The 17,268-nt window shown below is 50.9% G+C and overlaps 1 protein-coding gene across 1 annotated transcript; it reads left to right on the forward strand.

Moving 5' to 3' along the window:
- Positions 1-947: 947 nt before the first annotated feature.
- On the forward strand, positions 948-11,952 carry LOC120393079 (zinc finger protein RFP-like). The gene is made up of 8 exons (XM_039517690.1): positions 948-1,792; positions 2,857-3,387; positions 5,271-5,366; positions 6,544-6,774; positions 7,087-7,109; positions 7,725-7,840; positions 10,045-10,104; positions 11,020-11,952. The coding sequence occupies exons 2-8, from the start codon at positions 2,971-2,973 to the stop codon at positions 11,535-11,537; spliced, it is 1,461 nt and encodes a 486-aa protein (XP_039373624.1). The 5' UTR covers positions 948-1,792; positions 2,857-2,970; the 3' UTR covers positions 11,538-11,952.
- The last annotated feature ends 5,316 nt before the right edge of the window (positions 11,953-17,268 follow it).

The raw sequence follows: 17,268 nt of genomic DNA on the forward strand, positions 1-17,268 counted from the left end.
CTGCTGCACCCAAAACTCCTCATCCATGGCCCAGCCCCACGTCCCTTCCCACACCCCAACTCTCTGTCCCAGCCCAGAGCCCAAACCCAGCACCCAAACTCCCTCCCAGAGCCCACACCCAGAAGCCAGCACCCCAAACGCCCTCCTGCTCCCCAATCACCTTCCCCAGTCCAGAGCCTACACCCAGCACCCAAACTCCCTCCCAGGCTATGGCTACACTTAGCGCTGCACAGCGCTGCTGCGGGAGCACTCCCGCGGCAGCGCTTTGAAGCGCGAGTGTGGTCAGAGTGCCAGCGCTGGGAGAGAGCTCTCCCAGCACTGTCCGTACTCCACCTCCCTATGGAGATTAACGTACAGCGCTGGGACCCGCGCTCCCAGCGCTGGGGCTCTGATCACACTGGCGCTTTGCAGCGCTGCAACTTGCAGCGCTGAAGGGGGTGTTTTTTCACACCCTGCTGCAGCACTGCAAATCTGCAAGTGTAGCCAAGACCTCAGAGCCCACACCCAGTAGCTAGCACCCCAAGCCCCCTCCTGCATCCCAATCCCCTGCCCCAGCCCAGAGCCTACACCAGCACCCCAAACCCCCGCTCAGAGCCTGCACTCAGGACCCCAATCCCCCTCCCACACCCAGCACCCCAATCCCCCTCATGCACCTTCTTTTGCACCCCAATCCCCAGCCCAGGGCCCGCACCTAGTACCCAAACTCCCTCCCAGAGCCTCCACCCCTCCCACACCCAAACTCCCTCCCAGAGCCTTAGGCAGGTGGGGTGGGGGGTGGGAAATGGACCTATTGTGGGCATCACCAAAAATTATACAACCCTGCCTGGGGGAAAGAGGAGCTCCCCACTCCATTGAGCCCTTGGTTTCTCCCCTGAGACTGATGAGAAAGGAGCCAGTCAGCACAGAAGTTGCTGGTTATGTCTGTGTGTGACGGGGAGACCTGCCTCACTATGGACCAACCCGGCCCCTGAGCAACCACATATGGACTTTCAACCACTTCCCACATAGGTGCAATTTGGCTTATTAAACCTGAGCCAACCAGCTGTGGGAGCTGCTGGGGAGGAAGCACCTTCACCAGCTCAGAATCCAAACAGACTCTTTTTTAGTGTATTTCCCCACCAGACCAGGAGCAGGGACTGGCAGAGATTGTGGATGAGGGAGAGATGTTTGTTTCTCCGTTTCTCATCTCTTCCTCCCAAGGGGTCTGATTAGAAGCAGCGGTCACAGGTGGAGAAGTTTCTCTAGGGAACACAAACAGACCAGGAGAGGGGAAGGGCTGTGGTCAGCTGGGCCCTGAACACAGAACGTGACTGCGTTCAAAGGCAGCCTGAGCATTGTAGATCAGGCCTGAGAAAATAATCTGTTTTCAATCTCACCAGGTGCTCGATTCCTGTCCACTGTGATCACCCGACTCTGCACAGGGCTGGCCCAGTGATTGTGGGAGGGTCAGTCAGAGGTTTATTAGATAAACTTTACTGATGTATTTTCCCTGCATGTATCTTTGTCTTTATCCTCCTGTGATGGGCTGTGCATAGCCCACGCTAGGCAAGAAAGAGTTAACCCAACGCTATGGATGGTGGAAGTCGCGCCCCTCAGACCATGCTGGGTATGTGCCAAGTGGTGCCTCAGTATAAAAGGGAGCAGCCCAGCTCATTCCAGGCTGACCCCCGAGGAGGGAGGACATGGTGGCAGAGGATCCTGCCCAGGAGTGGACTCGGAAGCCTAGGGAGCGACCCTCACTGAAGATCTTGGAGACCCCAATGATGTACAGACCCCGGCTTCAGGGAACACGGTAGGAAGTGGCCCAGGGAGGTGGTGTGAGTGGTATCTCCCACCCGAGGAAGGTCAGCATGCTGTGGTAGGACCCCTGCTGACTGGGGGGCGACCACACTCACCACTGACTGGGCCTTGGACCGGGACCCGGGGGAGCAGGGAGGGCTCAGGGCCCCTTATCCCGGCTGGCAGTCACCCCCCGGCCACTGGGTCATGCAGCTCTCAGCCTAGGGATAGTTGAGTAGATTGTAACAGGGGTAGTATCACAACCCTGCCCTGCCCCAAAAGGGGATGGGGTTTGCATACACCATGACACCTCCTTTCCCAGGCTCCTAATGCAGACAAAAAGTCTGGTCTGGTGGTTTAACTCTTCACTTGGAAGACCCAGATTCAATTCCCTGCTCTGTAAGAGTCTTCCTGTGTGGCTTCAGGCAGCCACTTCTCTGCTCTGCGCTGGGTGTTCTCCTCTTTAAAATGGGGTCACAGCACTTCACCACCTCGTAGCAATGTTGTGAGGCTAAACACATGGTACAGGGATGGGAGGCAGACAAGGCCCTTCAATAGTCAGAAGTGCAGCTGTTTCTTTTCCACATCAAATCACGCTGGGGCTGCCACAAACTCATGATTTCAACTCAAGTCTTTCAGTACCCGGTGTGTTTCCTAAATCCCCAGCTCCTGGAATCCTGTGATGCCATGAGAATCTCAGCTCTCATTTGAATAAAATGGGAAGCGTCTTGGGCTCATGGCGTAGTAGAAAAGGTTGAGAACGTGACCAGAGTGAAACTTCATCACTCAGAAACCAAAGAAACCGTTTGTTTTCTGGCCTGAGTTCTCCAGCTAAGATCTAAGAACCTAAATATAAAAACAAACATTTTCCTTTATCTTTTTAGATAAAGATTAAGATCTTTTCCCTGCTTCTGCAGACTCAGCATCACAGGGGGACAGGGATGCCCCAGTCAAATCCCACTGACCCGCCACACAAGCTAAAGAGCTGATTGCAGGACCAGAGCCCTAGTGGTATTTTTTTCACTAAAGCCTCCAGGGCTGAAATTCACAACGGGCTTATTCCTGCTTAACCAACAGCACGAGTCAGTTCCAGGAAGGGAAACACCCATGTGTTGCTGCAGGTGGGGCATAGTGTGAACTCAGAAAATTGAAACATACATTGTTACCCTGTTCCACTGCCCAGAGGGGGCCATGGCTGCAGAGAACCCTGTGGAAAGTCTCCAGGAGGAAGCGACATGTCCCGTCTGTCTGGAGTATTTCACAGAACCTGTCACTCTGGAGTGTGGGCACAATTTCTGCCGAGCCTGCATCAGCCAGTGCTGGGAGGGATCCGATACAGCTGCCTCCTGCCCTCAGTGCAGAGAAACTGTGCAACAGAGAAACCTCAGGCCCAACAGGCAGCTGGCAAATGTTGTAGAAATCACCAAACGGCTGAGTTTACAGGCAGAAAAGGGGGCCAGAGGGGAAGGGGTGTGTGAAAGACACCAGGAGACACTGAAACTGTTCTGTGAAGAGGATCAAACCCCCATCTGTATGGTGTGCGACAGATCCCGGGCTCACCGCGCTCACACGGTGGTTCCCATAGAGGAAGCTGCCCAGGAGTACAAGGTACCGAGTTGCTGTCCAGTCTAATGGGTAATAATTACTCTTTTAATTACAGGTTACTGGCATCACAAGTTGCCCGAGACAGGTGCAACTGTGTCATTCAGTTGTGTGTAGCTTTCATTGCATGAAAGAGGCTGTACAAATTAATGATACTCCAGCCTGGCAAGAAAGGCAACAGAGCGATTTAAAAATTGTCTGATGTGGGAAAGTTTTCTCCGAGCAGCTGAATCTTTTCAAACCCAGCTCCCACCAGTGAACTCTGGGAGCCTCCTACAGAGTGGAAGTTGTTAAATGACCAGTGAGGTTTGACTCACAAGAGCTGCAGGCCAGTCTATGTGGGAGTGCTGCCTTCAGGCTGGAGAAGGGGGAGTTACAAGCTGTGGCTGTTATTACTGATTGGATCACAGTGTTTATTATTGTTATTGGCATCCCAGCAGCCCCTACAGACCCCAGCTGAGATCTGACCTCGATTGTGGGGGGCCCTGCACAAAACCCAGTGAGGGACAATCCCTGCCCTGAGCCATTCACAGTCTCATTGGACAAGAGAGACAAAGGATGGGAGGAGAAACCAAGGCAGAGTGAGGGAAGTGACTAGTCCAAAGTCACTTAGTGGGTCAATGGCAGAGCTGGGTATAAATCCTGCTTTTCCAAAGCCTCGTCCAGCGTCCTAACCACTAGGCTACGCTGCCCCCCTCAGCAGCACTGAGCAGTGATGAAGTGCGGACAGTAGGAGGAAAAGACTCCTTGATAAAGGTCCCAGGCTCAGCAGGGAGACGAGGTTTCCCACTGGATTCTGAACTCCTGTGTTGCTCCATGAGGGGTTAAACTCAGATGCTGCCGGCCTGCACTAGAGGAGATCACTGGGCTAAACGCCGTGTGGACCCCGAGCACCTTGAGCCCGCACACAAAAGGGCTCCAGACAGCTCAGGTCCATGCCAAGTACCACTGGGATTACACTGGATTGTAGCAAAACCAACCCCAGGCTGGAGCTGACCGGTGCCAGTCTGACCTGCTCTGTTGTGTACGTGGGCAAGGACCAGCCAGAGTGGTTCCACTCGTCCCACCAGGCAGCCTGTTGAAATCTCCCAGAATGCACTGCTTCCGGTACCTTTGCTGGGGACGGTGGGGGAGCTACCCTGAGGCCATTGCCCCGGAAAGGGGCTAGGACAGCACTAGGGCAAACCCCAGCTGTTCCTAACACAAACCAACACATCTAATGGGGTTTGCCCTAGGCCTTAGATCAGTGCTGTCCAACCCGTCCCATCCCCAGGGCGTACAGGGCTGAAAGTCAATGGAGTTGGATTCCTTTGAGCATCCTGGCCTATATGGCTGCCCCAGAGGCTTCTGGGATTGATATCACTGTTTCTGAAATCTGCTCAAAACCAGCTTTATAAATTCTCCACCATGTGACACCAGTTTCCTGCCCGTTTAAATCAATGGAGAAAGCGGACGTAATAACTCAACTCTGAATATAAAACGCTCCTAGTTTCCATAAATAAGGTTTCATTTCCTTGGTGTCTCTGATGTTCTACATCTAGAAGAACCCACTGTTGCACACAATGTTGTTGTAACTGCGTTGGTCCCGGGATATTAGAAAGACAAGGTAGGTGAAGTAATATCTGCTCATGGCCAACTTCTGTGGGTGAACGACAAGCTTTCAAGCTTACACGGAGCTCAGGTCTAGGAAAGAGTATGTTCCCCAGAGCTAAGCTCTGCGTAAGCTGGAAGGCTTGTCTCTGTCACCAACAGGAGTTGGGTCAGTAGAAGATGTTACCTTCCCCCACCTAGTCTATCTAGGAAGACTGACATATCTTGCATTTTAGGTGGAAAACCACCCCCTACAAACAGTCTCAAAATAAATCCATTAAATCATTTCTGCTTGTCAGGAAAAAATCCAGGCCCATTTGCAGACCCTGAGGGAAGAGAGAGAAAAGCTGCTGGGATTTAAAGAGGCTGTAACGAAGAGAAGCCAGGAGCATCTGGTAGGTGCCTGTTGTTCTTCACCTGGGGAAGGTGAAGGGATGGAAGGGTTGTTTGCTGGTAGATTTCTCTGTGGCCTTGGTGAATGTGGGCTTGTGTGTGTTTCTCCATGATCATGGGATACTCTCTGTGTGTGTGTGTGTGTGTGTGTGTGTGTGTGTGTGTGTGTACACAGATGTGTGTATCACAAATGTTCTCCCCCCTGGAGAAAGACAACAGCATCTTCCGCAGCATCTAAGATGTGTTTTAATTAATGAGTTAATTACTATGCCTTGTGGCGTTCACAAAACTCCTCCCAAACGGCACTGATTATATCCCAGTCGCTCCAGCCAGAGGCCCAATGGCTAAACAGCTGTTGTTGGTGCAGTAGCATGAGCTGCAAGAGCCTGAGTGTTGGAGGCTCGCTGCTGTGTGATGTACCTTCTGAGGCCACCAGACGCAGTGTCCGAACCATGTCAGACATGGAGACGTCCCTTTAAGAGACATTGGGGCCAAATGGGAAGCTGTAAGAAAACCCTCTCTCACGCGGTGAGAACGTAGAGTCCAGTGCTACGATGTGAAAGATCGCAGATTTTGAACCCCAGTCCATGGGTCCCAGAGGGTCACTACAACCCAGCAGCTCTCCACAGCCAGCAGGGGAGGGGCTAGTGGAACTCTGGCCCACCAGAGGATCTGCCTACAAAGCTCCTGATTGGAGCAGACGTTCGGATGCACGAGTTACACCAGCAGGAGTCACGGGAAGTTGTGAAAACAACTGAGTGAACTCCTGGTCTGCTGCTGGACTGGTCCCTGACTCTGGCTTGGCCTGGCCTTTGTTCCTGGCTCAGGTTTGACCTGCAGTACTGCTATCTTGACCCTTCATGTGGCTGACTGACTCCGACTCCAGTCCTGACCCCTAATGTGACTCCTGACACTGATTCTAACTCAGCCTTTGGCATGACTCCTGATCTTGACTCCATCCTCAGCCCTGGGTGAGATCCTAACTTTGACTCCAGCTCTGACTTTGGCGGTAGTTCCTGGCTTCCAACTGCAGCTCTGAGCACTAGGCCTGACGGCTCATGTCCTGGTCCCTACACCGATGTCTTCAGGATTGTAAATAAACTCTCTCTTGTAGGACTGTATGAAAGGCCTTCAGGCTTCATCCATGTTCCTGACCAGCCCTGTCCTTATTTATTCTAGAAACAGACAGAAACAAAGAGGCAGAAGATTGTGTCTGAATTTCAGCGACTGCGGCAGTTCCTGGAGGAACAAGAGCGACTCCTGCTGACCCAGCTGGACAAGCTGGATGAGGAGATTGTGAAGATACAGAATGAAAATGTCAGTAAACTCTCTGAGCAGATTTCCCATCTCAGTGAGCGGATCAGTGACATGGAGAGGAAGTGCCAGAAGCCAGCAAGTGAATTCCTGCAGGTGAGACTGAGTGAGAAACATCCCAGATCCCCACACAGGGAAGGGAGGGCTCCTGAATCACAAACACTGGGGTCCAGCAGTCGGAGATCTCAGTGTAACTCGGCGTGTGCATTGCTGACATGTGAGCGACTATTGTTCTTTGCAGAGTTACAGAGAACAGAGATATTAGAGATGGAAAAGGCCCATTAGCTCAGCGAATTCATGGCCCTGGGTCAGGGCAGGGGCTCTTTTGCTCGTACTTGCTAAATCCCTTCCCTAGGATCCCGTGTGTGTGTCAGATGGGACTGAGATTCTTTTCTCTCTCTCCTCTAGGATGTCAGAAGCACCTTGAGCAGGTATGTGACTCTCTCTCACTCCCCCTCACACTTCACAACCCTGGGAAAGAGCTTGGAGCTGGTTAGAGGTGCATGTCCGCAGGGCTATACAGCCAAATGTGTGGGGAAAGGTCATATTTCCTAGAAATGTCACATCCCTGGGGGACTGGCTGCCTCAGAATTGTGGGGATGGACTATGGGCCTGTCACTGCTAGAGCACTGGTCACCATTCAGCCCAGGGCTGCAGTGGTCAAGAAACTTTCCCTCCTGATATCTGTATGGAATGAGCTGGGGAGAGGGGAGTTGGTGTCTCACTCTAGTTCCTAGTGGACAGATTTCTACAGCACTTTGCATGGGAACCTCATGTCCCTCAGAGCATGGAGGCCAAAGAGTGAATTCACCCTGGAGACTCAATTCCCCTCTTATCTCCAGAGCTGGTCTCTCCAGGCGAGAGTTGAAGAATATTAATGGGACCTTAAGTGGGAATGTTTCAAAGCCATGGGCTGTGGTGCACCTGCTCTGAGGCTGGGAGATGTAGATGAATTGTAACTCCAGGCCCATTACAGCTGCAACTCAATAGTCAGAACTTATGAGTCACTGCATGAAATAAAACCATGTGACATTGTTTCTGTCTAGGTGTGAGAAGGGGACGTTCCAGCAGGCAGTGGAGATTTCTCCTGAACTGGAAGTGAGACTCGGTGGTTTCTCCCAGAAGACTATTGCTGTAATGGAGACTCTGAGGAATTTCAAAGGTACCAAGAAGGGATCTAGGAGGGGAAATTGGGATGAGCCTCTGAGACTCGGGGAGGAGAATGGGTCTGGCCAATTGGTTCATAATTAGATGATGGGTCTATTTAATTGTTGGGTGAGAATGCCACACAGTTGGGGTGCAAGACACTCAGGTTGATTAATTCAAACCTTTATTTCTATCAAAAGCATGCCTAGCAATTACAATTACTGTTAAAGTAAGAAATTACTCATAGACTTTAAGGCTAGAAGGGACCATCATGATCATCTAGTCTGACCTTCTGTTCATTGCAAGCCTCAGAACTTCGCCCACCCACTCCTGCAATTGACCCCTAACCTTTGGCTGAGTTACTGAAGTCCTCAGATCATGGTTTAACAACTTCAAGATACAGAGAATGCACCATTTATTCTAGGTTAATATCTGCTAACGAACCATGCTTCATACTGCAGAGGAAAGTGAAAAACTCATAGGTTCACTGCCAATCTGAGGTGGGGAAAAATTCCTTCCCAGCCCCAAATGTGCTGGTCAGTTGGACACTGAGCATTTTGGCAAGACCCAACAGCCAGACACCTGGCAAAGAATTCTCTATAACTCAGAGCCCTCCCCGTCTACTGCCCCATCACCAGCCATTGGGATATTTGCTGTTTGCCATCGCATATAGAAAGAAGTGTTGTCCAGTTCCCTTTACCTGGGGCATAGGCAGGTCGCAGGGGATTTCTCCTATGAAGCTCTGACTATCCCTTACAATGTCTAACATATTATACACATCCAAATTACATATTTATCAGTTCTTTTCCAATCACCTTTGAGTGTTATTTAATATTTATATCTTATATAACTCATACAATTCACATGCATGAACTTTTTTATTGGCAGGACTTTGTGCTCCAAGATATTTTCATGTTATTCTCTTTTCTCATCGATTTATTACCAGTAATTATGCGCAGCTCACTTTCACTCTTTCCTCCACACAGGGATTTTAGGACTTTGCTTTCCACTCCTGGGCAGTACGTTTTGGGTATCTGTTCTCCTTAAGCATATTCTGTGGTCAAAATACCTTTGTGTCCCATGTAGCAACTTAGGAACACATTACTTGATATGACAGTCATAACATTTCCCTTATGTCAAGCAAACTGCTCACCAGGCCAAAGCCAAGTCAGTCAGATGGTATGATGGGATAGCCTAATTTTGGCAATTAATTCATCTTTGATTATTAGCAGGTAAATATGCCCAATGGTCTGTGATGGGGTATTAGGTGGGGTGGGATCTGAGTTACTACAGAGAATTCTTTCCTGGGTGCTGGCTGGTGAGTCTTGCCCACATGCTCAGGGTTTAACTGATCGCCGTATTTGGGGTCAGGAAGGAATTTTCCTCCAGGGCAGATTGGCAGAGGCCCTGGGTTTTTTTTGCCTTCCTCTGCAGCATGGGGCACGGGTCACTTGCTGGAGGATTCTCTGCACCTTGAGGTCTTTAAACCATGATTTGAGGACTTTATTACAGGAGTGGGTGGGTGAGATTCTGTGGCCTGCATTGTGCAGGAGGTCAGACTAGATGATCATAATGGTCCCTTCTGACCTTAAAGTCTATGAATCTATGAGTCCGTATAAATGTACTGGGGTGAATCTGGCCCATGGAGCCAACCTTCCCCCTGCCTCAATGTCCACATGGATAAACTGATTTTATTATTATTCCTATTTCTGCCTATGGAGGACGAGGGCCAGTCGTGCTGCTCTCTGTAGAGACGCTGAATAAATAGACCCAACAGCTCACAATTAGAGCCAGGATTTTGCAAACTCTCAACATCCAATTAGTGGCAAAGGGACCAAAGTGGGCAAAGTTACTTTGATGTCAAAGTCTTTGTATGGTCTGGATCTAGGTTACGACAAAAGGCAGCGAGTGAATGAGACAAACCAGCTGGAATCTGAAAGGTGGGAGGGGTTGATGAGGAGAAAGTAAATCTGTTTTGTGGATTATGGTGTCCTGGGCAGGTTGTGAGGCAGCAAGGATGCTGGTTCCATTGCTGAGAGATACCTGAATGAGAGAGGCAGGAGAAGGTTTCAGATTAGTTTATATTAAATATGTGAGTGTGTTTCTGGGACTCTGTCTGTTTCTCTGTCATGATGAAGACTGTCTATGAGTTCAGAGTGGGGACGCTGTTATAAATATGAAAGTCTGAAATCTCGTCTCTTTTCTTCTTTCCATCGGCAGACACTCTGCCGTCTGCACTGGAGACACCAAGAGGGGAACCCATCGGAGCACACAGACAGGGTGAGGTTGGAGGTGGAGATTGTCTTTAAATCATGAGAAAATTCCGGTGAAAACATTTTCATGAGATTGTAGCTAAAGTTACCGACCAAACCAACACCGACCACGACACACACAGCCCCATAAATAAACACATTAAACAGGGAGGAGCTCCCAGGCTGAAGTCACACAAACACTCCTGACACCAACTTTGGTGCTGCGTTCATGCCCAAACAAATGAATTGAAACAGTGGCACTGAGCATTACCCGAACAGAGCTCTCTGCCCTGAGGGCTGACACATCCCTCTGCTCTACCCCGGTGCAAGAGGTCTCCATAGCTCTTCTCCAACATCCTGCCTTTCCTCTGGGCAGGGCTAGGCTCTCCTATTGGAGCTGCTCCCTGCTTCCTGGATTGGGGAGATACTTTCCCTGTGAGGCTGTCAGCTCCTCCCTTCTCTCTGGGATGGGGATGGGGCTCCCCCACCCAATGCCACCTCCTACTCTCTGCTCTTAAGCAGCTCTTCTCCAGTGCTGCATCTTCCTCTCTGTTCCCCAGCCTGGGAGTGGAGGCTGCATTAGGGGAGGGAGTTTCCTTATGCTGTGGGGCTTATAGCTGGTACCTGCCTCCTCTGCTCCTTTCTCACTAAAACCTTCCTGACACCTTCCTGGCTGTGTCTCTGATGCTGGGAATGGAGCAGCCTCAGCAAGGGGAGCTGAAGCCCCTGCAAGGAAATGAGAAACCAATAAAGTGGCTCCTATCAAACAGGCTGAAGAACTGCAGGAACATCTCTGCTCATACTCAGGTGCCCAGGGCAGAGGCAGCTCCCTGGGATCCAGGCCTGTCCCAGCCAAAACGGTGCTGCTGGGGAGTGTGAGAAATGGTCCCAGCCTACCCCAGGGCTGAGCTCTGCCCCTAATGCTCTGATTCTCTCTCCCCAGTGAATGTGACTCTGGATCCAGACACGGCTCATGCCCTCCTCATCCTGTCTGAGGATTGGAAAAGTGTGAGATGGGGAGACACGCGGCAGCGACTACAAGACAACCCTGAGAGATTTGACTCTGATCCCTGTGTGCTGGGCTGTGAGGGATTCACCTCGGGGAGACATTGCTGGGAGGTGGAGGTGGGGGATGGGCTATTCTGGGCAGTGGGGGTGGCCAGAGAGTCTGTGAGGAGGAAGGGAGAGATGAACTGTAGCCCTAAGGGGGGGATCTGGGCTGTGCGGCGGTGGTGGGGTCAGTTCCGGGCTCTCACATCCCCTGTGACCCCCCTGCCCCTGAGCCGGGCCCCCAGCAGGATCCGGGTTTGTCTGGACTGTGACCGGGGGCAGGTGACATTTAGCGATGCTGGTGACGGGGCCCCGATCTTCACTTTCCCGCCAGCCGCATTCAATAGGGAGAGAATCCGACCCTGGCTACAGGTCTGGGGTCCAGACACCCGGCTCAGACTGTGTCCCTGAGCTGGGGTGGGTGGGAAAGATAGTACTGTAAACCCTGAGATCAGCCTGTCTGCTCTCAGACAGCGCAGTCTCTGTGACCCTGGAGATTGCTTTGGGTCTCAGCCTTTGCAGTGTCAATCCATACAGAGCATTTATTGAGCGAGGTGGAGAAGCCAATCTCATCACTGCCCCAGGGACTATGCAGCCTGTTTGCCACTGTCCTCTAGAGCCAGGAGGACTCTGGGGATCCTGGGTCAGACAGTGTCACTGAGACATGGGGAAACAGCCCACTGGGAATAGAAAAACAGGCTTCTCTAGCCACAGTCCTCCTAGCCCCTATGACCTGGAGCACTCCCATCTACCCAGCGTTCTGGCTTATCTTTATAACCTGAGAAGACTCCTGTCTACCCAATCTTTGAGCTCTATGACCTCTGCAGGCCCCTCCCCCTCCCCTCTTGCAGCCCCAGAGATGAGAGGAGGGGTGTGAGCTGGAGCTGCAGGAGGAGCAGATTTCAGAAGGGCAGCCATGTTAGTCTGTATCAGCAAAAACAATGAGGAGTCCTTGTGGCACCGTGGAGACTAACAAATTTATATGAGGATAAGCTTTTGTGGGTTATGACCCACTTCATCAGATGCATGGAGTGAAAAATACAGTAGGCAGGTATAAATATTACAGCACATGAAAAGAGGGGAGTTGCCTTACCAAGTGGGGGGGGTCAGTGCTAACCAGGCCAATTCAATCAGGGAGGAGCGATGGGGACCTGAGGGGCAGGTGTGGGGGACTCCACCTTCTCCCCAAACACTAATTAATTTATTGTGTGTTCCTGCCATCCCACATCTGTCCCCCAGTGCAGCTGTTAATTTGTAACCAGAACATATGGTAAAAACATCCACACATTAGTGTTTCTATAACAAAGGCTGGTATTTCCTACCAGGACTGACAAAGGGTAACGCTGGCTAACTCTGATTTCAATCTTTGCTCTTTCACACTCACCGCACCAGCTGCAGCACAAAGGGGGCATTCACCCGCTGATTAAAGTCATTAGAGGTAAAATCACTGAGCACAGATGGACCTGGACACTCAGTTGAGACAATTTACAGCTCAGGATAAAAGTTGAAAAACAAGGTAACTTCTGGACCGACTTTATCTCCTAGGGCGCCTATAACTACTGAGGAGTTTCTAGCACATGCAGGCAGTACAGTACCTAACGAGTTCTCCCATCTCCCCTGCCCTTGGGCTTGTAAGCAGAGTCTGTGCTCTGTTCAGGAGGAATTGTGCTGTATCGACTTGAGCACAGGACGAAGGATCCCCTGGGTGCTAGTTTCTGCTCTGACCCCCTGGCTGAAACCCACCCACACCCTGGAGAGCCAGTGCATCCCCTACTCTGAGTTAACCTTGAACCTGGGGGGAAGCGGCCTCAGTGCACCATGGATGCAGGAACCCAGCACTGCCAACTAGTGCAAATGGGCTGCATTCAGCTTTCTAATGTTGCAGTCCTCTGGGAGTGTGTTTCATCTTCCTAACCCCCTGTGCTTTATCTGCAGAGAACCCAGTTGCTCGAGTGAAGTCAATTTCACTCTGGGTGACTGACCAAGTCACTTAGGGGTTGATCCAAAACCCTGTGAAGTGATTGGGAATCTTTCCATTTATTTCACAGGGGAACCAAATCAATTCATTAAGAACTATGCTTAGCTTCTGGCAAACAGAGGCTAGGGACTCCATCCCAGCCCATCCTGGCTAATAGCCATTGATGGACCTATTCTCCACATACTTATCTCGTTCTTTTCTGAACCCTATTATAGCCTTGACCTTCACAGCATCCTCTGGCAAAGAGTTCCACACGTGGACTGTGTGCTGTGTGAAGAAATACTTCCTTTTGTTTGTTTTAAACCTGCTGCCTAGTAATTTCATTGGGTGACCCCTAGTTCTTTTGTTACCAGAAGGAATAAATAACACTTCCTTATTTACTTTCACCACACCAGTCATGATTTTATAGACCTTTATCATATCCCCCCCCTTAGCTGTCTCTTTTCCAAGCTGAAAAGTCCCAGTCTTATTAATCGCTCCACATATGGAAGACATTCCATACCCCTAATCATTTTTTTTTTGCCCAATTTTTGTTGCTCTTTTCTGTACTTTTTCCAATTCAGATAAATATTTTTTGCTAAGGGATGACCAGATCTGCATGCAGTGTAGTTCCTGGAAAGAATTCCATGGCTGTCTCACTGACGAAGTAGCTAGAGATGTGGGCAAGGGACTTCAGGCACAGGTCTTTAGATGTTGCTGTCTATATGGCTAGTGTGCTGGATATGTCTAGTAACATGTAGAAGGAATTGGTGCTTTGCATTGGAGTGGGTCAGGAACCAGAATGTCCTTTTTGTGAGAAATTCCATTTTTATTTTTTGTACTGAATCAGAATGAAAAATCCCCGCAGCCTACAACGCTAAATGAAAATTTATAATTTGGGGTGAATTGAAATGTTTCATTTCAATAAAATTGTAGAGTTCTATTCTGATTTTGACTTTTTCATTATATATTATGATCGATAATGTCATGTACACTTTGAGATAAAGTTGTTTCAAACTGAAAAACCAAAGGGAACATTTTAACTTTGTAACCTAAGGTGCCTGGGGCAGCCCACGGTGAATATGCCACAGTCAGGGCAGGTTGAAAAGGAGAACAGATTATCGCATAACTGGTGGATAACACTGAAGTTAAACTCACCAACCAGTCACAAACTGTGCTCCTGATCCTCCACACTGATTAGCAAGAAGCTGGAAAAAAAGAAATCACACAGCCCCCTTTATTGCACTCCAGTTCTCTGGCTCCCAATCTGCACCTAGAGCCAGTACAATGAGAAGTTATTTGAAACTCTGCTCTCTATAGAAAATGTTCTTCTGACCCCAAAGGGTCAGCCACATTGCCAGGTCAGTACTAGTTTGGATCTTACCCAAAATACCAGGCTGCCAGCCAATCCCTTAGTGTGTAAAACTAAAGGTTTATTAGAAAAGGAAAAAAACAAGAAGAGAGTTGTTAAATGGTAAAGCAATCAGGTGCATACATAAGAATTTAAAGTCCATATATCAGGTTCTTAGCAGTATTGGTGAGTTTGCTGTCTCGAGAGTCCCTCTGAAACACATCCACAGCTTGGATGGGTCTTTCAGTCCTTTGTTCAGAGCTTCAGTTTGTAGAGAAATTGCTCCAGAGGTAGGAAGCAGGATTATTGAAGACAAAATGGAGACGATGCAGCTGCTTTTTATATTCTTTTTGCCATGTGGCTTGTACTTTCCGTGTCCCAAACACAAACTTCAAAGCACATGGAAAAGCCATAGAGCTCTCTTCCATAGCCATGCCCCTCCATGTCTTGCTGACTCATACAGTGTAGCTCCTGGCTTCTTTCAATGGATCCATTGTACCGCTGATGGCCCTTGCTGGGTCATGGAACAGGGTAGGCAGTGCTGATACCAATCTCTCGGGGGGTGTCACCCAGATACACAGCACAATTTGAAATACAGATACACCACACATATTCCTAACTCTCGATACAAAGACGACACAAACATATAAACGTGATCTTATTTAGCAAATTGTAACTTTCCCACTGATACCTTACACAGTATATCTGGTAAGATTCATTGCACTTTTATTATATAGGTATCAACAGTGGTGAGCTCCAGCCGGTTCGCACCGGTTCACACGAACCAGTTGTTAAATTTAGAAGCCTTTTTAGAACCGGTTGTTCCAGGACAACCGGTTCTAAAAAGTTTTTAAATTTAACAAAGGCTCGGGCAGCTGTCCACCCGGCCCCCGGCCCCAGCTCACCTCCCCCTCTCCCCTGAACGCTCCACCCTCCTTCTCCTCCCCCTCCCCTGCTTCCCGTGAATCAGACGTTCGCGGGAAGCCTGAAACAAGGAGCAGGCAGGTAAGCCGGGTGGGGGGGATGGCGCGTGTGGCCCAGTCCAGCTCCACTTGAGCGGCTCCCCCTGGCCCCGGCCAAGCACCCCCGGCTCGGGCTGGTCCCGGCTGAGCGGCTCTGACCCGGCCCAGCTCGGGACCCACGGCACTGGCTCCGGTGCCGGCAGAGCAGCTCCAGCCCGACCCGGCCTGGGGAGTTGGGTCCTGCGGCTCCAGCCGAACGGCTCCAGCCCGGTGCCGACCTGGGAGTCGGGCCCTGCGGTTCCGGCCGAGCGGCTCGGCCCCGGCAACGGCCCGGGGAGTCGGGCCCCACGCTTCTGTCCGAGTGGTGCCTGCTCTGGCCCGGCCCGGCTCAGGGAGTTGGGCCCCGCGGCGCCGGTTGTGGTCCCGGTGGAGTGGACCCGGTCCCGGCCCCAGGCTGTGTGGTAGGGGGGCAGGGAGGGGGGTTTCGGTGGTTTGTGGGGGAGTGGTTAGGGGTCAGGGCGGTCAGAGGGCAGAGAACAGGGGGATTGAATGGGGGCAAGGGTCCCGGGGAGCAGTCAGGAAAGAGCAGAGTTGGATGAGGTGGTGGGGGCACTCAGGGACAGAGAGAAGGGGTGGTTAGATGGGGTAGGGGTCCTGGGGGGGCATCGAGAATGAGAGGAGGGGTTGGGTGGGGCGGCAAGGGGCAGTCAGGGGACAGGGAAGGGGGGGGATGGGTCAGGGATCCCAGGGGGGGTGTCAAGGAACATGAGGGGTTGGATGGGGCACGACCACCCCCGGGGGGGGGCACGACCCCATCATGAGGCGAGGAGGAGGGAACCTGTTGTTAATATTTTGGCAGCTCATCACTGGGTATCAATATCATCAGAAAGTGTCCCACGTATTCCATACAGCATCATAAACCTTATTGAAATGCTTACTGGAAAAAAAATCATCCACGTGGAAACATTCCCACGAAAAGTTTCAGTGTCAACAAAATGACATTTTCTGACAGAAAAATTGTTCTTTTAGACTTTTTTTTGACCAGCTCTCATTTTTACAACTGTGTGACTAAAGAACAGGGCACGCTGCATGGCAGTGGGGTATCTGCAATATTTTGGAGGAGTTAATGCCAGTTTGGACTCATCACTAGGTCCCTACCACATTCTGGGTCCATTTTGGTCAATTTCATGGTCATAGGATTTTTAAAATAGTCCCGACCCAAAAGAGGGTCTCGTGTGTGTGGAGGGGGGGATCACAAGGCTATTGTAGGGGAGTTGTGGGATCGCCACCCTTACTTCTGAGCTGCTGCTGGCAGGGGCTCCGTCTTGAGAGCTGGATGGCCGGAGAACAGCGGCTGCTGGCCAGGCACCCAGTTCTAAAGCCAGAGCCAGCAACACCACCAGCAGCAGAAGTCAGGGTGGCAGGGTGTTGGTGGTGGTGGTGGTGGTGGTGTGTGTGTGTTCCTGGCAGCTTTCTACCCCGGTTGGGGACTGACAGCTGTGGCCACAGCCTCTCTGCCCTGGTCAGGGGCTGACAGCCACCCTCATTTGTGCTCTGCCTTCAGAGCTGGGCTCCCAGCCAGCAGCCCCAGGGCTTCCTGCAGCCGGGAGAGGTTCCCAGAGGTGGATCTGAGCCGGCTTCAGGAGCGGCTCCTGCAGGGGAATATAAAGACCCATCTCTCCCCAGACTGGTCTGGGACTAGCAGCTGGCACCCAGCGCATGGTAGGAACCCCCAGCTGGGGTGCCTCCAGCCCTACCTCTCCCCAACAATAGATGGATTTTAAGGGGGAGATCAGATTTCACATTCCATGTGGCGTTTTTCAGAGTGGAGAATTTGGTAGGGCCCTGCTCATTACACTTCATTCAAAGGTT

This window comes from Mauremys reevesii, unplaced genomic scaffold, assembly GCF_016161935.1.
Source record: "Mauremys reevesii isolate NIE-2019 unplaced genomic scaffold, ASM1616193v1 Contig143, whole genome shotgun sequence".
Lineage (NCBI taxonomy): Eukaryota > Metazoa > Chordata > Testudines > Geoemydidae > Mauremys > Mauremys reevesii.

Bases quoted from the DNA above. Each gene is read 5' to 3' on its own strand.
- LOC120393079 (XM_039517690.1), top strand. From the start codon at position 2,971: ATGGCTGCAGAGAACCCTGTGGAAAGTCTCCAGGAGGAAGCGACATGT. The intron at 3,388-5,270 runs GTACCGAGTTGC...TCTGCTTGTCAG, and splicing joins AAGCTGCCCAGGAGTACAAG to GAAAAAATCCAGGCCCATTT. The intron at 7,110-7,724 runs GTATGTGACTCT...GTTTCTGTCTAG, and splicing joins GTCAGAAGCACCTTGAGCAG to GTGTGAGAAGGGGACGTTCC.